We start from the raw sequence: 23090 nt of genomic DNA on the forward strand, positions 1-23090 counted from the left end.
CCCAGCACTTTGGGAGGCCGAGATGGGCGGATCACGAGGTCAGGAGATCGAGACCATCCTGGCTAACACAGTGAAACCCCGTCTCTACTAAAAAATACAAAAAAACTAGCCGGGCGAGGTGGCGGGCGCCTGTAGCCCCAGATACTCGGGGGGCTGAGGCAGGAGAATGGCGTAAACCCAGGAGGCGGAGCTTGCAGTGAGCTGAGATCCGGCCACTGCACTCCAGTCCGGGTGACAGAGCGAGACTCCGCCTCAAAAAAAAAAAAAAAAAGTTATGCCAGTTAATTATCTCAATCTTTGTGTGAATGTCAACTCTTTTCTCCAGAAAGTCTTCTTGGACTGTCTAATGGGTGTCCAGTCTGGATTAGGTGTGGTCTCTCTCTACAAGTACTGAGGACTGGTCTGTAATATACTGTTATGCAATATTTATGTTTATTTAATAATTATTCCTTCTTCAGTAAATTTAAGTTCCCCGAAGTGTTTATAAGTTACATAAGTTACAACACTTAAATAGTACTTAGCATAGGTATTTAAGGAAATTAATGTTCAAGGCTATCGCTGAGTGGGGAAAAAAAAACAAAAAAGGAAATGGATGATGTTCCAGTATTAAAAACGTCTGCAGGTGGGGCATGGTGGCTCACACCTGTAACTTCAGCACTTTAGGAGGCTGAAGCAAGAGGATAGTTTGAGGACAAGAGTTCAAGACCAGCCTGAGCAACATAGGGAGACCCTCATCTCTACAAAAAATTAAAAAATTAGCCGAGTGTGGTGGCATGCATCATGATCATGCCATTGCGCTCCAGCCTGAGTGACAGAGTAAGACCCTGTCTCAAAAAATAAAATAAAAATAAAAACTTCTCCAGTAAAAGTAGCCTTTTTCAGAAAGCAGTCATTACAAGTGGATCACTTAAGGAATTTGAAGTTTGCATTAATACTAACTTTTAAAGCCAAATGTCTAGAATAAAAGTAGACGAGACACACTTTACATAAAATTTATAACATTTATTTAGGCAAAAAAAAAAAAAAAATCCCAAAACGAAAATCTGTACACATAACATTAATAATTAAGTGATGTCCTGATTTAAAATATAGCATGATTCATTGTACAGAATACTCCCATTCATCTGGCCATAGTGAAAACAGTGCCTTCAGTCCAGATAATTGAGAGTCTTTGAAATATACACACTTTCCAATGAATTTTTTATATTCTTAGAAAGGAGTTAAACTGTTCTATCAGAATTCAAACAAAAGATAACTTTTCTCATACTCATAAGTCAGAGAGAATTTGACAGTGGGAATTCTACAGAAGTTAGGAATTTCTTAATTTTTATTGTTGCAGATAATCTGAGAGTATAAAGTTTTTAAGGAAAAACAATGCTCTTAAGATCCTGTTTTATTAAAGTGTCTCAGCTTTCATTAGCTACGTAGCTTCTTCCTTCTAGGCTGCTTAAAATAAGCTTAAAAGGACCCAATTTGAACAGTTTTTCCCAAAATAAGTCCACAATTAAGCACATAACATTAATCAAATAGATTTATGATTTCCCACAAAATAATTGTGATAAATTTGGATTCTGGAAATATTCTTAATAGCCATTCTGTCTAGCTGTAAAGTTACGCTGTGCTATCCAAAAGAGCTTTAGAGTCATGAAAAACAGCGCTGATCTTTGCAAAATGTACCCCAAAAAAAGGGGAGAGAGAAAAACAGGAAGAAAAGTCTCTTTCTTAGGCTACCAGTCAGTTAACAAAGTATCTTAGGTTAAGATTTGGAAACCAAAGAATGCATAATTAGGAGTGTACCATGTCATGCAAAGTCTATGAAATACTAAATAAGGTAAAACAATTACTCATTTAAAGCACAATGAGCACATTTTCTTATCATACGGCTATTCTCATCACCGGACAAAGGTTGGTTTTGCATTATTCCAAAATAAAACAGTTCGTGAGTGAATACTGCAAATTAAAAACTGCCAATACACAGCAAATGATAAGGACTAAACATCCATTATCCACAAACTCATCTGAAACTGCTACCATGGATTTGAGAGGGAAACCAAAAGTTTGCAAACCTCTCTGGGAGCTGTGTCAAAGTTAGTATTCTGAAGCCCTAGCAAAACAAAGTCCCCAAATAAGTAAAATACAGATAAAAGTGGAAGAGCCTACATCAGCTCAAAGTAACATACTTCCTTTAACTTATGCCTTCAGTTTAATAATACTGTTTATACCACTATAAACGTTGTATAATAACCAAATAATGTAAACATACCATTAGAGGGCAGGAGAGGGATGGGTTTCACCATATACGAAGAGTATAAGTTTGTTTTCCCTGCTACCTCTTTTCAACCCTGGGTGCTGCTGTACATTGTTCTATGGGGGTAATGCATTTAAAAACACTAAGCTAAATCTCTGGTAAATTAACCTAATTTAGCACATAAAATATGTTTTCATTAAAATGTGCTCAAAAGGGATAGGAAGATGGCCCGACATTATGTTGATGCATGGCATAATTAAAAACACAGCTAAGACCAGGCGCCACGGCTCATGCCTGTAATCCCAGCACTTTGGGAAGCTGAGGTGGGAAAATCACTTGAGGCCAGGAGTTCAAGACCAGCCTGGGCAACACAGTGAGACACCATCTCTCTATTTATTTATTTATTTTTTAACACAGCCAAATAAGATGACTGGGGCGAAAACAGGTTAACACAAAAGGTCCCACCTGTAAGGGCAACTTATTAAAGCTAGATATATAGAACTGATGGTTTTAAACATAAAACCTGACTATGTGGAAGTCTGCAAATGAAACATATCATGGGCCGGGCGCGGTGGCTCAAGCCTGTAATCCCAGCACTTTGGGAGGCCGATACGGGTGGATCACGAGGTCAGGAGATCGAGACCATCCTGGCTAACACGGTGAAACCCCGTCTCTACTAAAAATACAAAAACTAGCCGGGCGAGGTGGCGGGCGCCTGTGGTCCCAGCTACTCGGGAGGCTGAAGCAGGAGAATGGCGTAAACCCGGGAGGTGGAGCTTGCAGTGAGCCGAGATCCGGCCACTGCACTCCAGTCCGGGCGACAGAGCCAGACTCCGCCTCAAAAAAAAAAAAAAAAAAAAAAAAAAAAAAGAAACATATCATGAAAGCAAATTCCCATGCAGCTTTATTCACCTCCACCATTTGTAATCTATTTAAGGTGACTAGTGCCACTATAAGGCATTACTATCCTGGGGTGACAAGAGGAAATATTTATAGTCAATTCCTGACACTGGGGGTCTGATATGCTTTTTAAAAATCCTAAACTAACTAAGATCAGTAGCCACGGAGTCATTGGCTTGAGGGTAAACTAATCCCTTATACCACTTGATTTATTTTATTAATTAGTTAATAATGCAGTTAATTTTCAACTGCAAAAAGAAAAAATTATTTTGTGGAGTAGAAAGACCACAGCAATAATTACTTGATGCAAAAAATAAGACGCCTTAATTGTATTTGCTCAAATCTGTTGTTTTACTCAATGATACCAATACGTATTATTATAATCTATTTTTTAAAAATTTTCCTCATTATGCCCTAAAACATCACTATACTCTAAAAAGTCAAATTCCATTTCCTTGAGTAGATTTCCTTACTGTTGCTTGTGGACTGATGTAGTGATATTTTACAGTGGAGCCCACCAATGATTTGAACAATGAGTGGTTCAACCCTAGTCTAAATTGTGCTTGAAATAGCACCTCTAAGCCACTGAGAGATAACACTCAAAGGCACCAATAACAGTTACATTCTAGTCTACAGGTGCAAAAGGGAGGCCTCGTAGATTCTAACTATAGATACTGGCCACTTATGCCTCATAATTCCAATATATACATCCACTGTATTTTAGCCAGATTCAGGACCTTACAGACAATTCTGTGCCTTAATTCTATACACAATTTTAGGAACCATCCCAACTGCGAAGGCACTCAAATTTTTATATATTTGGGATATAAGAAATTATTTTGCTTTTAAGACTCAGAAATATCTGGCCACTACTGATGTTTACAAAGTAGGAAATTTAGCCTGTAGTTCCAGCTACTCCAGAGGCTGAGGGGGTAGGATCACATAAACCCACGAGGCTGCAGTGAGCTAAGATCGTGCCACTGCACTCCAGCCTAGGCGACAGAGTGACACTCTGTCTCTACGAAAAGAAAAAAAGTAGGAAAGTCTCCTAAAATCTTAGTCTCTTAAAATCTTAGCTCACTGCAACCTCCACCTCCTGGGTTCAAGTGATTCTCGTGCCTCAGCCTCCTGAGTAGCTGGGACTATAGGCGCACAAAGCCACCATGCCCAGCTAATTTTTGTGTTTTTAATAGAGACAGGGTTTCACCACGTTGGCCAGTCTGGTCTCGAACTCCTGATCTCAAGTGATCCACCCGCCTTGGCCTCCCAAAATGCTGGGATTACAGGCAAGAGCCACTACGCCCACCCTTGCTTTTAAATATTTTGGATGCTTCATCTATTAAGAAGTTATTCTGAGTAAAGAAGGGATTTACTGTTTTCTGTACACTTTTAGCCATTTCTGAAAAAAAGTTTGTAAAGACAAAAACCTAGCATTAGCCTGTAAAGAAATATGCATTTTTGTCTTTAACAGCATAGAACAGAAACTTGAAGCCAAACTTCTTAAATAGGCTTTCCCTTAACTACACTAGATAAAAGACCTGGAAATGGTCAACATATCTAGCAGTTTCCAAGCTACCAGAGGCCATCTCATTTTCTTAACTTTGTCTTAGACATTAACATTCAGAAAAGGAAAAAAAAAAAACTTTTAAAAGAATTCTGTATTTCGTCTGAAATAAACTTAGTCTGTGAAAATTTATCTTACACCTATAAAAATTCCTTAAGCCAATTAAGTCAGCATTAACCCAGTATTTAATATGGTTTTCAGTGACTCTAAATATCTACTTTCTTTTTTGAGTCAGAGTCTCGCTCTGTTGCCCAGGCGCCACCACAACCAGCTAATTAAAAAAAAAAAAAAATTTTTTTTTTTTGGGTAGAGATCAAGTCTCACTATGTTGCCCAGGCTGGTCTTGAACTTCTGGGCTCAAGCAATCCTCCTGCTTCAGCCTCCCAAAGTGCTGGGATTACAAGCATGAGCCACTGCATTTGGACCTAAATACCTACTTTCTTTTAACTCAATTTTCATTTACATGAAGGAACTCCAAAAAAATTCAAGTCTGATTATTGTGATAATGGTATAAAATGTTTGTCAAAAAATGTCATCAGCGAACTAACAAACTAGCTCCTTTCTAAATTAAAATGCTTCTGAATAATCATTATAATTTAAATATTCCATTTTAAATATCTATTGAAAACATTGGCCATCTATGAAAAAAATGTGGTTATCTGCGATTGTAGATTGACCTTATTCACAAAATAAAATTTTAAATGAAAATTAAGTTTCTTGGTGACTTGCTATCTCCCAAGTGCTATTACTGATATAAGTGATTCTTTACTATACTGTATCAGATACCTTAAGGAAAGGTAATTGTCTAAAAAATAATCCATCAAAAATATGTGCTGTTATGCACTGCGAGTAGAATCATTACATTTAACCACTTAAAGAGTTTAATTCTTTTCTTTCATTTTTGGCAGACGGGTACACTTTCTCCAACATGAACACATTAAGAAGATACACATATTTTGAACAAGAGATTTTAACTTTTCATGGCAAAATTTACTGGTGTCAATTGTATAACTGAGAGGTTAACACCATGTTGTTGTCTCTATTCCACTGAACAAAGGAAAAGAATAGCCAGTTTTGACTGGCGATAATTTTTTAAAATCACATTTTCACAACAATACGACATATGGAGATGTAGACAGTCTTTACCACAGAGTGCTGTAATATTTTATACTGTGGTGTTTGGGGAAATATTCCTAGAGAATAACCAGCAGTCTGTGCAGGAAGCAGCAGTCCACGCTTCTAGGTATAAATACGGAGAACAAGCTTCTGCTCACCGCCTCAAGAGAGGTGGGCTCCTGAAGGGTAGCCTGTCTCATCTTAAAACCTACACCATGAAAGCAATTCCCAGTTCCTACACTCTGTTCTTACATAGTTTTTCTTTCTCATACATCTTTCCGCCAGCCATCCAGGCTCCTGCCAGTGATTAGCTTCCACAAGATGATCCACATTTCCCTTCTTTCACACTAAGAAGGACATCTTATAAAAGATACACAGATAGAGAAGAAAGCCATTTTATACAGAAGCAGTATAAAATTTACAACTGAAGCAGTGTCAGAAATCAGGTCAACAGCTTATGTGAAGCTGCAAATTGACTGGAAGGGACTCTGAGATCAGAAAAGTCTGGCCTAAGGGTTCGTGCAAACTTTACCATAAAACTGTAGAATCTCAAGCACAAGTAAGTTCAAACACTGAAAGATGTGGAAAATTTCCTAAAAGGCAATGATAAAGGAAGAGACCCTTCTTGACTCATAAGTTAAAAATCACAAGACAAATTAGGGACTGTTCACATGGGCAGTACTATACATTACCAATCCCAAACTGATTTTATGACTCCGGTCATAGAAACCCCCAAAACATCACGGAGGGTAAGATATTCCAAATGGACCAATCACAAAAAGGATTCCTGTAATTCAATTATCCAATACTTATGGCTATCAATTTAGTCTGGCTTGGGGCTGTTTTTTACAGGGAGGTGGCCTCCCATGGCGCACAATGTGTTTTTCTAAGCTATCCAGAATGGCCACAGCAATCTGTTGGACGTGGGGATCAGTATGTTCATGATCTTTGATGTTGTATAAATGCTGCAGTCCTCCTTCTTCAATCAGCATGCTGCAATACCTTGAAGCTGAAAAAAAAAAAAAAAACCACCACAAAACAGGAGAAATAGCTTTTCTTAAGAACACTTAAAGTTATTCCACAAAAAAATGACTTCTAGGAGCCATTTTTTTTAGGTGTTTTGTTATTGATCACTAACATGTTACAGCTTGATAAAAACCTCTATACTGAGTTATGTCTACAGTGCAAGGCCTACACATTCAATCAATAAATAGAGCTAGCTTGATTTTTCTAACCTCAAGACATACACAATCTGTATTACAAAAAAATAAAAACAATCTTAACTACCTTATCTTTGACCCAAAATCACAGGTAAGTGTTGTTATATTTTTATGCATTTCCTATGCTTTTTTTTTTTTTTGCTTTTCTTTTCAGACAGAGTCTTGCCCTGTTGCCCAGGCCCGAGTACAGTGGCACAATCTCGACTCACTGCAGCCTCCGCCTCCGGGGTTCAAGCAATTCTTGTGCCTCAGCCTCCCGAGTAGCTGGAAATACAGGCACATGCCACCACCCCTGGCTAATTTTTTTATTCTTAGTAGAGATGGGGTTTTACCATGTTGTGTAAACTGGTCTCAAACTCCTGCCCTCAAGCAATCCTCCCGCCTCAGCCTCCCAAAGTAATAGAATTACAGGCATGAGCCACAGTGCCAGGCCGCATTTCCTATGCTTTTTAAAAACTTAATGGCACTCATACTGCACATACACTTTTTTAATTTTTGAAGTATTTTCTTTGCCTTTTGTATTTTTTTTTAAGACAGTCTCATTCTGTCACCCAGGCTGGGGTGATCATGGCTCATGCCCAGTGGTGTGATCATGGCTCACTGCAGCTTGCTGTGTTGTCCAGGCTGGAGTCCAATGGCACAATTTTGGCTCACTGCAACCTCTGCCTCCCGGGTTCAAGCAATTCTCTTCCCTCAGCCTCCTGGGTAGCTGGGACTGTGGGCACCAGCCACCACACCCGGCTAAACTTTTGTATTTTTGGTAGAGGTGGGGTTTTACCAGGCTGGCCAGGCCAGTCTCAAACTCCTGACCTTAAGTGATCTGCCTGCCTCAGCCTCCCAAAGTGCTGGGGTTACAGGTGTGAGCCACCACACCCAGCCAGGTTAAAATATTTTAATACAAATAGAAGTGAATTCCATTTAAATATAAACAAAATAAGCCCACAAGGTAGGAACCTAAACTATCTCAGTTGGAGACAAAATATTCTAACATTCCCCAAATTACAGTGCATTTTAGAAGAAATTATTCAGGGCTGTCATTCCATAGAGTAAAATCAAAATAACACTAATACCTAAAAGTATTGACAAAACTAAATACTTGTATGAAAATTAACTATTATTATTATTTTTTTTTTCAGACAGAGTCTCGCTCTGTCGCCCAGGCTGGAGTGCAGTGGTGCGATCTCGGATCACTGTAACCTCCACCTCCTGGTTCAAGTGATTCTCCTGCCTCAGCCTCCCAAGTAGCTGAGAGTACAGACGTGTGCCACAACACCCAGCTAATTTTTTGTATTTTTCGTAGAGATGGGGTTTCACCATGTTAGCCAGGATGGTCTCGATCTCCTGACCTTGTGATCCACCCGCCTTGGCCTCCCAAAGTGCTGGGATTACAGGCGTGAGCCACCACGCCCAGCCAAAAATGCAGTATTATTTACTAATTATGTATTATTTTCTCCTACTGAACTGTAAAAGGTCCATTCTTTGAGTCATGAGGAAAGGAACCTATAGATTAGAGACTGGGAATATTATCAGATCAACTGTTAAGAAACTCGGGAGTCCTCAGAACCTGTGGGTATAGTAAAAGGAAAAGACTTCAGGGGAGAGACAGTTTAATGTAGCTAAAGAAGCAGTTTCGATTCATGAGTGAACAACTCTGCTTCTGGGTAACCGAGGAGGAAGGGCCGGATAAGCCTACAGGTGGGAGTTCAGGTGGGTACAAGGCAGTTTTCTCGGTCACATCCCATTCACCAAATTACTCTTCTCTATCTGACACAGAAGAGCTTTTACTGCATTGATTTTTTGTGGTATGCTGTGAGTTTTCATCAAAGAATACAAGAGAAGGAGCCGGGCGCGGTGGTTCATGCCTGTAATTCCAGCACTTCAGGAGGCCAAGGCAGGCAAGTTCGAGACCAGCCTGGCCAACATAGCGAAATCCAGCCTCTACTAAAAATACAAAAATTAGCCAGGCATGGTGGCACGTGCCTGTAGTCCCAGCTACTTGGGAGGCTGAAGCAGGAGAATTGCTTGAATCTGGGAGGTAGAGGTTGTGGTGAGCTGAGATCGTGCCACTATACTCCAGCCTGGGCAACGGAGCAAGACTCTATCTCAAAAAAAAAAAAAAAAAAACCCCAAGAGAAAATCTCACAAATTGTTACTACTCCTGCTATAAGGATATTGGTAAAAACAACTCTCACATATCATATATAAGACCCTTTATAGTATGTCCCCTATTAATGTCCAATAGAAGAAATTTAATTCATAGTTAACTGCTCATAAAAAGTTTACTCTCCCTTCCCTGTCTCCCCCGACAAGGATATAGAACGTTTTTTCTCTCTTATATGGAGAACCATGTCGCTTTTTACTTGCAGCAGAGCCACAAAAATCCCTATGCATGGCCTACAGGTCTACATTTGACTACTTTCCCTCTGTCCTAGAATTTTTTTTTTTTTTCTTTTTGAGACAGTCTCACTCTGTCAACCAGGCTGGAGTGCACGGTGCCATCACAGCTCATTGCAGCCTTGATTTTCCGGGCTCAGAAGATGCTCCCACCTCAGCCTCCCAAGCAGCTGGGACTACAGGAGCACACCACAACACCCGGCTAATTTCTAAATCTTTTATAGAAACTAGGTTTTGCCATGTTGCTCAGGCTGGTCTCAAACTCCTAGGCTCAAGCACCTCAACTTCCCCAAATGCTGGGATTATAGGCATGAACCATTGTGCCCAGCCCCTGTAATTTTTGAAAAATTATTTTTCCTTACTTCTAATTAAAACTAAAAATAGGCCAGGTGCAGTGGCTCACACCTGTAAGCCCAGCACGTTGGGAGGCCGAGGTCAGCAGATCACCTGAGGTCAGGGGTTCAAGATCAGCCCAGTCAAAATGGTGAAACCCTGTCTCTACTAAAAATACAAAAATTAGCCAGGTGTGGTGGTGCAGGCCTGTAGTCCCAGCTACTCTGGAGGTTGAGGCAGGAGAATCACTTGAACCTGGGAGGTGGAGGGTGCAGTGAGCCGAGATTGTACCACTGCACTCCAGCCTGGGTGACAAAGTAAGTGAGACTCCATCTCAAAAAAATATATATATATATATACACACACACACACACACACACACTCTTTACTATTAAAAGTGGTTCTGTGTATTTCTTGTGTCAAATCATTTGTGGAATGAGTTTATATTAATAAATAACTAGGCCATGCTTGATGGCTGACGCCTGTAATGCCAGCACTTTGGGAGGAAGAGGCAGGCGGATCGCTTGAGCCTAGGAGTTTGAGACCAGCCTGGCCAACATGATGAAATCCCGTCTCTACAAAAAAAAAAAAAAAAAGGCAGGCATGGTGACATGTACTTGTAGTCCCAGCTACAAGCTGAGGCGGGAGCATCATCTGAGCCCCGACATCAAGGCTGCGGTGAGCTGTTACTATGCCACTGCACTCCAGCTCCAGTTTGATAAGAGAGAGACCATGTCTCTAAATAAATAAGTAAGAGTTGCATCGTAGCTTTCAAAGAATAATACAGAACCTGATTCAAACACTTTGCTTCTTCAGAAACCATGGGTGCTGGGAGCAACATCTTGAACAACAGAATTTTGGGTGAATGAGAATTGGGTACTGGAATGTACCATAAACAGTGGAACTACTTAAGACCTTTTACTCAACAAATGGACTCACTGTAGTCTCCGTTTTTTTTTTTTTTTTTTTTTTGAGACGGAGTCTTGCTCTGTCGCCCGAGCTGGAGTGCAGTGGCCGGATCTCAGCTCACTGCAAGCTCCGCCTCCCGGGTTTACGCCATTCTCCTGCCTCAGCCTCCGGAGTAGCTGGGACTACAGGCGCCCGCCACCTCGCCCGGCTAGTTTTTTTTTGTATTTTTAGTAGAGACGGGGTTTCACCGTATTAGCCAGGATGGTCTTGATCTCCTGACCTCGTGATCCGCCCGTCTCAGCCTCCCAAAGTGCTGGGATTACAGGCTTGAGCCACCGCGCCCGGCCCTTGTAGTCTCCTAACCTTTAAATTCCTTGAGGTGAGAACCCTGTCTCATTCACCACTGTCATTCAGTGCCTAGTTACACCATGCTCATTCTGAAAGAATACCTTAAGTTGGCCGGGCGTGGTGCCTCACACCTGCAATCCCAGCACTTTGTGAGGGCGAGGCAAGCGGATCACCTGAAGTAAGGAGTTCGAGATAAGCCTGGCCAACATGGTGAAACTCCATCTCTACTAAAAAAAAAAAAAAAGAAAAAAAAAAAGGCCGGACGCGGTGGCTCATGCCTGTAATCCCAGCACTCTGGGAGGCCGGGGCGCGCGGATCACGAGGTCAGGAGATTGAGACCATCCTGGCTAACACAGTGAAACCCCGTCTCTACTAAAAATACAAAAAATTAGCCAGGCGTGGTGGCAGACACCTGTAGTCCCAGCTACTTGGGAGGCTGAGGCAGGAGAATGGCGTGAACCCAGGATGCGGAGCTTGCAGTGAACCGAGATTGCACCACTGCACTCCAGTCTGAGCGACAGAGTGAGACTCTGCCTCAAAAAAAATAAAATAAAATAAATTAGTGGGACATGGGACATGGTGGCAGGTGCCTGATATCTCAGCTACTCAGGAGGCTAAGGCAGGAGAATCGCTTGAACCCAGGAGGCAGAGGTTGTAGTGAGCCAAGATCGCACCATTGCACTCCAGCCTGGGAACAAGAGTGAGACTTTGTCTCCAAAAAGAAAAAGAATACCTTAAGTTTATAACCTAAGATTTCCTTACACTTTAAGTCAGTGTTCTTAAAAATCACTTTAATACACAATTTAGAAATATCTTTCCTGGGAAATGAGAATTTCACTTAAAGAAAAAAAACACAGCTCTCTTTTTTTGGTACATACGATTCTTGCTGCAGACATGCTGCATGGCCCAAACTGCCCATAGCTGGACTCCTGGTGTTGTGAAACATCCAAGTAATGGGAAAAATGGATTAAAGGACCTAAGGGTTCAAAAGAAAAGAATCAAAGTTACATCCCATACTTAGCGTAATTCCCTAAAGCAGTGATTCCTAAACTTTTCATTTTCAACATTTTATCCTATTATATTTCGATTAATATAAATGAGCTATAGAATATCTTTTCTTTGTCTTAACCATTTCAGAGAAGACTGCATTCAGATATGATTCAGTACAGAAGATGGAAGGTGATTAGAACATGGTACTTACTAAAAGATAAAAAATTTTTCCTAAAGCACTTTTTTAGTCTTAAAGATACACATTTGTTGGGAGGCCGAGACGGGCAGATCACAAGGTCAGGAGATCGAGACCATCCTGGCTAACACGGTGAAACCCCGTCTCTACTAAAAAAAAAAAAAACTAGCAGGGCAAGGTGGCGGGCGCCTATAGTCCCAGCTACTTGGGAGGCTGAGGCAGGAGAATGGCGTGAACCCGGGAGGCGGGCGGAGCTTGCAGTGAGCTGAGATCCGGCCACTGCACTCCAGCCTCCGCGACAGAGTGAGATGAGACTCCGTCTCAAAAAAAAAAAAAAAAAAAAAAAGATACGCATTTGAAGATAAGTAGACCTTGGTTTGGAAACTAAGAAATACAGAAATTAGGTGATAACTAACTAGTAGAACACTATGAAAAAGGTGTATAATTATCCCTTCTATTTTCTTTTTCTTTTTTTTTTTTTTTTTTTGTAAGACGGAGTCTTGCTCTGTCGCCCGGGCTGGGGGGCAGGGGCCGGATCTCAGCTCACTGCAAGCTCCACCTCCCGGGTTTATGCCATTCTCCTGCCTCAGCCTCCCGAGTAGCTGGGACTACAGGCGCCCGCCACCTCGCCCGGCTAGTTTTTTGTATTTTTAGTAGAGACGGGGTTTCACCGTGTTAGCCAGGATGGTCTCGATCTCCTGACCTCATGATCCGCCCGTCTCAGCCTCCCAAAGTGCTGAGATTATAGGCTTGAGCCACCGCGCCCGGCTATCCCTTCTATTTTCTACTGGTCTGAATAAAAATACGTAGAACGTGCTGGGCGTGGTGGCTCACGCCTGTAATCCCAGCACTTTGGGAGGCTGAGGCCGGCGGATCACGAAGGCAGGAGATAGAGACCATCCTGGCTAACACAGTGAAACCCTGTCTCTACTAAAATACAAAAAACTTAGCCGGGAGTGGCAGCGGGCGCCTGTAGTCCCAGCTACGTGGAAGGCTGAGGCAGAAGAATGGCATGAACCCGGGAGGCGAAGCTTGCAGGGAGCCAAAATCACGCCACTGCATTCCGGCCTGGGCTACAGAGGGAGGCTCCGTCTCAAAAAAAAAAAAAAAAAAAAAAAAAAAGGTAGGACATAAGTTGGGGAAGGAAAAAAAATGTTGGCAACATCAGCATTTACGAACCAAACAAAAAAAATAAGTTGGGCCGGGCGCGGTGGCTCAAGCCTGTAATCCCAGCACTTTGGGAGGCCGAGATGGGCGGATCACGAGGTCAGGAGATCGAGACCATCCTGACTAACACGGTGAAACCCCGTCTCTACTAAAAATACAAAAACTAGCTGGGTGAGGTGGCGGGCGCCTGTAGTCTCAGCTACTCGGGAGGCTGAGGCAGGAGAATGGCATAAACCCGGGAGGCGGAGCTTGCAGTGAGCTGAGATCTGGCCACTGCACTCCAGTCCGGTCGACAGAGCAAGACTCCGCTTCAAAAAAAAAAAAAAAAAAAAAAAAAAGTTGAATAAAAATTAAATACTTCAGGTAATTAGTAATTTAATTATCAAGTTATCCAATTACAAAGAGTTAGGCATCCAGAATGCACTTTCTTTATTTTTGTTACTTATTTTTATCATTTATTTATTTATTTATTTATTTACTTGAGATAGGGTCTTGCTCTGTTGCTCAGGCTGGAGTGCAGTAAGGTGATCTCAGGTCATTGCAGCCTCAACCTCCCAAGCTCAAGCGATCCTCCCACCTTAGCCTCCCAAGCAGCTTAGGCTACAGGGATGTGCCACCACAACTAGCTAATTTTTTATTTTTTGTCGAGACAGGGTCTCACTGTGTTGTCCAGGCTAGTCTCAAACACCTGAGCTCAAGTGATCTAACTGCCTTGGCCTTCCGAAGTGGTGGGACTACAGGTGCATGCCATCATGCCTAGGTCTTTTTAATTTTTAGTAGAGATGAGGTCTCATTATGATGCCTAGGCTAGTCTCCAACTCTTGAACTCAAGTGATACTACCACCTCAGTCTCTCAAAGTGTTGGGATTATAGGTGTGAGCTACTATGCCAGGCCCAGTATGCACTTTAATAAATTATTACAAATTGTTTCCCCAACCAAATTTGGTATTATTCCTTTTTTTTTTTTTTTTTTTAAGAGTCTCATTCTGTCACCCAGGCTGCAGTGCAGTGGCACCATCTCGGCTTACTGCAACGTCCATCTCCCAAGTTCAAGCGATCCTCATGCCTCAGCCTCCCAAGTAGCTGGAATTACAGGTGTGCACCACCATGCCCCACTAACTTTGTTTTTTCATTAGAGACAGGGGTTTCAACATGTTGGCCAAGCTGGTCTCGAACTCCTGGACTAAAGTGATCCACCCACCTCAGCCTCCCAAAGTGCTGGGATTATAGGCGTGAGTCACAACACCCGGCCAGAATCTGGTCTTCTTCTAATTCCTTCAATGTGTCATTTTATTTTAGACCTTCCTGCATTAATACGATGCTTTTTCTTCCTAAAAATCTCCTACCTCTCCTTATCTTTCAACACTCAGGTCACAACTCACTTCCTCTGAAAGGTGTGTGCGTGTGTGTATGTGTGTGTGTGTGTGTACTTACATTTGGAGTCTTGCTCTGTCACCCAGGCTGGAATGCAGTGATGCAGTCATAGCTCACTGCAGCCTCAAACTCCTGGGCTCAAGTGACCCTCCCACCTCAGTTTCCTGAGTACTGGGACTACAGGTACGTGCTACCCCACTCGGCTTCACCTTTAATTTCATAACATTCTATGGACATCTAGCGTAACGGTGTTTTATCTGATCCACATTTGATCTCCCTCACAAGGATATAAAATTCTTGTGTGCAGACACCATGTCTTTGTTCATCTTTGAATTTCAAGAGCACAGAACAAATTCCTAGCACTTGTCTTCAACAAATGTGAAATGAAGGAAACATGAAGTACGATAGGTGGTAGAAAAAAGTCAGAATACTTTGCTTCTTTTAAAGCCAATACTTTTGGCTGGGTGTGGTGGCTCACGCCTGTAATCCCAGCACTTAGGGAGGCCCAGGCAGGCAGATCACTTGAAGTCAGGAGTTCAAGACCAGCCTGGCCAACATGGTGAAACCTCATCCCTACTAAAAATACAAAACTCAGCCGGGCGTGGCAGCGGCCGCCCGTAATCCCAGTTACTCAGGAGGCTGAGGCAGGGGAATTGCTTGAACCCGGGAGGTGGAGGCTGCAGTGAGCCAAGATCATGCCACTGCACTCCAGCTGTGGTGATGGAGTGAAACTCTGTCTCAAAATAAATAAATAAATAACCAACCAATACTGAGGTGCCTGAGGGAAAACACATGTATATAGTAGGAATGACTCTTAGGAATCATCTCTAGACTAGGTTACTGGTTTACTGTTAATTATGATACTAATTACCTGTATGCTACCATCTCGCACTCTGGAGTTGGCCATTTCAAAATAGCTGAATGCTGGAAGACAAAAGACACACAAGAAATGATTACAATATTTATTTAGCACTGCATTATTTACTACATTATGAGGCTTTCATAGTTTAACCACTATGAATTCTTTTGTTGGCACGAATGACCCTACCAAATCATCCAGCAGGGAATTCCTCTGGCTACGACTCAATGTCCAAGCTTGTTCACCTCTGGATATTAAATGTGCAATAATTCCAGCTGCAAAGTAACTGACTTCCACTTCCACACTGTGTAGAAGACTACTGATGTGGTCTATAAAATCTTTCCACATTAATTCAGAATGCAATTCTTGTACTTCAGCTATATTGTTCTGGAAAAAAAAGAAGATATAAAAATTAATGTAATACGTATAGTAAATGGTTAAGATAACGGTTTTTGGCCGGGCGTGGTGGCTCAAGCCTGTAATCCCAGCACTTTGGGAGGCCGAGACGGGCGGATCACGAGGTCAGGAGATCAAGACCATCCTGGCTAACAAGGTGAAACCCCGTCTCTACTAAAAAATACAAAAAGCTAGCCGGGCGAGGTGGCGGGCGTCTGTAGTCCCAGCTACTCGGGAGGCTGAGGCAGGAGAATGGCGTAAACCCGGGAGGCGGAGCTTACAGTGAGCTGGGCCACTGCACTCCAGCCCGGGCGACAGAGCGAGACTCCGTCTCAAAAAAAAAAAAAAAAAAAAGATAACGGTTTTTAGGCCCTGGACAACAGGCAATTCAGGAAGGTGAGAGAAAAGTACTTCCCTGAGAGAAAGTATTCAAATGAGGGCAGTTTACAAACTGCAATGAAGGTAAGAGGAAGCCAAAGAGAAAGTAGTAGTTTTGTTGAAACAGAGATCATAGTTCAGGGTGGTCAAGCAGCAAAACTCTATAGAACAGAGTGCTGGAAAAGACAAAGCTCCACACTCAAAGACAGAGCACACATGACCTGCACCCCAAATCTCTGGCTGAGTAATGACAAGGATGAAACTCCAGGAGGCTAGGAAAGGAACTACCAGAAAGTAGTACATGAACAAATCCCAAAGTCACACAGGGATAGGAGTAGTTCACATTTCCACTAGCCAGACTCAAGAGACCTCATGATAAGCAAAGTATTTGATAGTAGTAGGGCTAAATTATATATGATCCGTAGGGTAAAGTCTGATAAGATGCCACTCTAACAAAACAAATAAACAGGGCTGGGTGTGGTGGCTCATACCTGAGAGGTCAGGAGTTTAAGACTAGCCTGGCCAACATGAAGAAAGCCCGTCTCTACTAAATACACAAAAATTAGCCAGGTGTGGTGGTGCACACCTGTAATCCCAGCTACTTGGGAGGCTGAGGCACGAAAATCACTTAAACCCAGGAGGCAGAGGTTACAGTGAGCTGAGATTGCACCACTGCACCCCAGCATAGAACACAGAATGAGACGCCATCTCAAAACAAACAAACCAAAAATGGCTGGGCACAGTGGCTCACGCCTGTAATCCCAGCACTTTGGGAGGCTGAGGCAGGCGGATCACCTGAGGTCAGGAGTTCGAGACCATCCTGGTCAACATGGAGAAACCCCGTCTCTACTAAAAAAAACAGAAAAATTAGCTGGGCGTGGTGTCATGTGCCTGTAATTCCAGCTACTTGGGAAGCTGAGGCAGGAGAACTGCTTGAACCTGGGAGGCGGAGGTTTCAGCGAGTAGAAATCGTGTCACTGCACTCTAGCCTGGGCAACAGAGTGAGACTCTGTCTCACAAAAAAAAATAATAAAATAAAATAACACATAAACAAGCTTTAAGAGGAGCAACTTGATCTGCAAGTAACTGCATGCAAGAACAAAGTATAAGACTCTTTAGAGGCTCAAGCCTGTAATCCCAGCACTTTGGGAGGCCGAGGTGGGCGGATCACGAGGTCAGGAGATCGAGACCATCCTGGCTAACATGGTGAAACCCCATCTCTACTAAAAAAATACAAAAAAACTAGCCGGGCGAGGTGGCCGGCGCCTGTAGTCCCAGCTACTCGGGAGGCCGAGGCAGGAGAATGGCGTAAACCCGGGAGGCGGAGCTTGCAGTGAGCCAAGATCCGGCCACCGCACTCCAGCCTGGGCGACAGAGTGAAACTCCGTCTCACAAAAAAAAAAAAAAAAAAAAGACTCTTTAGAGAAAAATAATAAAACCTAGCAATCACCAATTTACATTTCACAAGGACCAGCATCCAATAAAAAAATTACCAGGCATACAAAGGGGCAGAAAAATATGATTCATAACCAGGAGAAAAATCAATCCATAGAAATGGACTAAAAAATAACAGAGATAATAGAATTAGCGGACAAGGACTTAAAGCAGCTATTATAAATATTATAAATATAATTCCAGATGAAATGCAGACATAAACATGAAGGGAGAAAATGAAGATATAAGAAAGACCTAAATGTAACTTACAGAAATTTAAAAAAGCTAAATATCTGAAAAGCAAAATATATTGGATGAGATTAACAGCAGATGAGATGCTTCCGGAAAAACAATCAGTGGACTAAACAACAGAGAAATAAAAAGTATCTATGGCAGGGCATGCTGGTTCACACCTGTAATCCCAGCACTTTGGGAGGTTGAGGTGGGAGGATCACTTCAGGCCAGGAGTTCAAAACCAACCTGGGCAACATAGGGAGACCCTGTCTCTATTCACACACACAAAAAGAAATAGAAACCATCCAAATCAAAGTACAGAAGAAAAAATCAAACTGGGGAAAAAAGCCAATAGAGGAGTTTTGGGACCTGTAGGCTAATGTTAAGTCCAACATGCTTATAACTGAAGTCATAGAAGAAGCAGAGAGTAGAGAGGGTATGAAAAAACATATTTGAAGAAATAATGGCCACATTTTTGCAAAATGTGATAAAAATTATAAATCCAAATATTCAACAGAAAAAAAGTGTCCACTTAGACTTCAATAGCCAACCAAAAATTTATCATTCAAAAAATCAAAGCAAAATAAAAAACTGTTAGGTAAACACCACCAGAGTGAAAAGTCATTGCCAGCACACCTATAGGATAATAAATGTAAAAAAAGAATAGAATGAGAAATGTGAGTAAATATGAAACATAAATTTCTCTTTTTCTTTTTTTTTTTGAGATGGAGCCTTGCTCTGTCGCTCAGGCTGGAGTGCAATGGCAGGATCTTGGCTCACTGCAACCTCCACCTCCTGGATTCAAGTGATTCTCCAGCCTCAGCCTCCGAGTAGCTGGGATTACAGGCAGCCACCACCATGACCGGCTAATTTTTATATTTTTAGTAGAGATGCGGTTTCACCATGTTGGCCAGGCTGGTCTCGAACTCCTGACCTCAGGTGATCTGCCTGCCTTGGCCTCCCAAAGTGTTGGGATTACAGGCGTGAGCCATTGTGCCCGGCCAATTTCTCATTTTTAAATTGAAGATTGATGAGCACTACTGCTTCTGGCCATGGTGGAGTAAAAACAGTCAGATTTAAACATCTGCCTGAAACAACTGAAAAATCCAAATAAACATGAAAAAACAATTCTCAAGATACTGGCCACAAGCAATAAAGGACACTGACTCTTAGTATCCTTTACTAAATGGAAAACAAAGTGAGCTACTGCCTTGAAAAAGTTTCCAGGCTGTAGCACAGGGATACAGACCTGAAAGAGAGCTCAGTAGACTGAACAGAGTAGGAGATGAGGTGAACAGTCCACAGAAATGAAGGTAACTCACAGGACAGAACACCAGGGAGAAGAGAACTTGCAAATAAAGCGAGTCCAGCGATCTGCAGAGTCCCACTCCATTCAGCAGAGTAATGATAACAAAATAAACACAAGGAAGCTACCTGAGGGCAGGAAAAGAACCTCTAAAGAGTCAGAGAAAAGTGCCTAGTGCTCACAGAGGGCTGCTTGTTCTCATCACCCAGCATAGAAAAACCTTTCATTCACAAGGCACTGGGTAGAGTCCTCAGGAATGTCTTGTTTCAGTAGTAGAGAATAATTAGCCCTAGCCTGACCACTGCTCTGGAACCTCCTAATAAATCATAAAAAGCAAGACCCACAGTGATCAAAATGTTTAAAAGTAAGGTAACTGCATCCCAGAACAAAGCTCAAGAACATTCATAGAAAAACAAAAATATTCAGCAACCAAGAAGGTAAAATTCACAATGTCTAGCATTCAATCAAAAACTACCAAGCAGGATGGGAGAAAATATTTGCAAGTCATATATCTGGTAAGGGATTAATATCCAGAATATATAGAGAACTCCTAAAATACAACAACAGAAAACAAACAACCCAATTTAAAAATGGACAAAGGAATTGAATAGATATTTCTCCGAAGAAGATATACAAATGGCCTATAAACCCATACAAATATACTCAACACCACTTATCATTAGAGAAATGCAAATAAAAACTACAAGATACTATCTCACACCCATTAGAATGGCTACTATTAAAAAAAAAAAACAAAAAACAGAAAATAACAAGCGGTGAGAGTGTGGAGAAATTGGAACCCTTGGACACTATTGGTGGGAATGTAAAACAGTACAGCTGCTGTGGAAAACAGTATGGTAGTTCTTCAAAATTTAAAAATAGAATTATCACATGATGCAGTAATTCTATTTCTGGAACTATACCCCACAAAATTCAAAGTAGAGTCTTAAAGAGATATTTGTGAGCACGGTGACTCACACCTGTAATCCCAGCACTTTGGGAGGCTGAGGCGGGTGAATCACCTGAGGGGAGTTCCAGACCAGCCTGACCAACAGGGAGAAACCCCGTCCTACTAAAAATACGAAATTAGCCAGGCATGGTGGCGCATGCCTATAATCCCAGCTACTCAGGAAGGTTGAGGCAGAAGAATTGCTTGAACCCGGGAGGCAGAGATTGTCGTGAGATATCTGGGCACTCATCTTCATAGAAGCATTATTCACAATAGCAAAACCATGGAAGCAACCCAAGTGTCCAACAAATGGATGGATAAGGAAAATGTGGTCTATACATACAATGAAATTTTTTTTTTTTTTTTGAGACGGAGTCTCGCTCTCACCCAGGCTGGAGTGCAGTGGCACAATCTCGGCTCACTGCAATCTCCGCCTCCTGGGTTCACGCCATTCTCCTGCCTCAGCCTCCTGAGTAGCTGGGACCACAGGCGCCCGCCACCACACCTGGCTAATTTTTTGTATTTTTAGTAGAGATGGGGTTTCACTGTGTTAGCCAGGACGGTCTCGATCTCCTGACCTCATGATCTGCCCACCTCGGCCTCCCAAAGTGCTGGGATTACAGGTGTGAGCCACTGTACCCAGCCTATATATACAATGAAATTCTGACATACACTACAACATGGATGAACCATGAGGACAATACTGTAAGTGAAGTAAGCTAGTTACAAGACAAATACTGTATGATTCCACTTACATGAAGTAATTAAGGAGTTAAACTCATAGAGACAGAAAACAGAATGGTGGTTATGAGGGGCTGCAGAGAGTGGGGGAGTGGAATAGTATTGTTTAATGGTTACAGACTTTCAGTTTTACAAGATGAAAACAGTTACAGAGATAAGTGGTAGTGATGGTTCTACAACATTATGAACGTATTTATTACCACTGAACAATACACTTAAAAATGGTTAAGACGGTAAATTTTACGTTGTTTACCACAATTTAAAAAATAATAATTTTTTTAAAAAGTAAATTAAAACCTAAGTATGCCAAGTTTCAGGAAAACACAACTCATAATGAGGAGAAGAATCACTCAAAATTGACCCTGAATTGACATAGATACTAAGTAAAACTAGTCAATTAGGATAAAGAGTTATTAAAATTTTATTTCATATATTCAAAAAGTAGGAACATGGAAGATACAAAAAACACCTAAATTGAACTTGTAGAGATGAAAATGACAATGTCTAAGATGAAAAAATATACTAGATGGCATTATAGCAGATTAGATATTGCAGATGAAAAAAATTATTGAACTGAAGGCATAGCAAGGGAAACTATCCAAACTGAAACACACAGAATACAAAAGCACAAAAACATTAAAGAGCATCAGTAAGCTGTGGGACAATGTCAAGCAGCTTAATATGTGCAAATTAGAGTCTCCAAAGGACTCCAATGTGGGGAGAAGGGCTGCAAAATTTTTTTTAGGGAAATGGGCAGGTCACAGTGGCTTACTCCTATAAGTGCAGCACTTTGGGAGGGTAAGGTGGGAGAACTGCTTGAGGCCAGGAGTTTGAGACCAGCCTGGACAATACAGCAAGATCCAATCTGTACAAAAAAATATTTTGAAGAAATAATGGCTAAAAACTTTCCAAATTTGATGAAAACTATAGACCTATATATCTGAGAAGCTCAATAAATCTCAAATATAGGAAACATGAAGTTAATTGCATCAAGACACGTATAATCAAATATTGAAAATTGTTACTAATCTTAAATCATTTTTTTCTTCTTTTGAGATGGAGTTTCGCTCTTGTTGCCCAGGCTAGAGTGCAATGGCACAATCTCAGCTCACTGCAACCTCCGCCTCCTGGGTTCAAGGAATTCTCCTGTCTCAGCCTCCTGAGTAGCTGGGATTACAGGCGTCTGCCACCATGCCCAGCTAATTTCTGTTATTTTTAGTAGGGATGGGGTTTTGCCATATTGGCCAGGCTGGTCTCGAACTCCTGACCTTAGGTGATCCACCCACCTTGGCCTCCCAAAGTGCTAGGATTACATGCGTGAGCCACCGCTTCCAGCCAACTAATCTTAAATCTTTTTTTTTTTTTTTTTGAGACGGACTCTCGCTCTGTCTCCCAGACTGGGGTGCAGTGGCCGGATCTCAGCTCACTGCAAGCTCCGCCTCCCGGGTTTACGCCATTCTCCTGCCTCAGCCTCCTGAGTAGCTGGGACTACAGGCGCCCGCCACGTCACCCGGCTAGTTTTTTTGTTGTTGTTGTATTTTTTAGTAGAGATGGGGTTTCACCGTGTTAGCCAGGATGGTCTCGATCTCCTGACCTCGTGATCTGCCTGTCTCGGCCTCCCAAAGTGCTGGGATTACAGGCGTGAGCCACCGAGCCCGGCTCTAATCTTAAATCTTAAAAGTAGCCAGAGGAAAAGAACATGTACATATGTAAGTACAAAGATAATGATGACATCAGATTTTTTATTAGAAAGAAGCAAGTCAGAAAGAAGCTAATCAGTATCTTTAAAGTAATGTCATTCCAGAATTATATACCTGGTAAAAGTATCTTTCAAAAACAAAGGTTAAGTAAAGATGTTTTCAGTCAGACAAAAGCTGAAGAATTCATCATCAGCAGATCTACACTGTAAGAAACGTTAAAGGATGTCTTTTAGGCTGAAGAAAAATGACACCAGGCTGGACGTAGTGGTGCACACCTATGATCTCAGTACTTTGGGAGGCCAAGGTAGGTGGATCACTTGAATTCAGGAGTTCA

At 41.9% G+C, this 23090-nt stretch overlaps 1 protein-coding gene across 1 annotated transcript in view; it reads right to left on the bottom strand.

Annotated features, from left to right (window-relative positions):
- Positions 1 to 5017: 5017 nt before the first annotated feature.
- The window catches only part of ZYG11B (zyg-11 family member B, cell cycle regulator), a 105089-nt gene continuing 87016 nt past the window's right edge, over positions 5018 to 23090 (bottom strand). Inside the window, exons 11-14 of the mRNA XM_026454165.1 lie at positions 15808 to 16005; positions 15631 to 15683; positions 11911 to 12008; positions 5018 to 6837 (exon numbers count right to left, since the gene is read on the bottom strand). Coding sequence (XP_026309950.1) covers positions 6647 to 6837; positions 11911 to 12008; positions 15631 to 15683; positions 15808 to 16005 — 540 coding nt within the window. The 3' untranslated portion in view covers positions 5018 to 6646. The remainder of the gene's footprint in view (positions 6838 to 11910; positions 12009 to 15630; positions 15684 to 15807; positions 16006 to 23090) is intronic.

Source organism: Piliocolobus tephrosceles, chromosome 1 (assembly GCF_002776525.5).
Source record: "Piliocolobus tephrosceles isolate RC106 chromosome 1, ASM277652v3, whole genome shotgun sequence".
NCBI lineage: Eukaryota > Metazoa > Chordata > Mammalia > Primates > Cercopithecidae > Piliocolobus > Piliocolobus tephrosceles.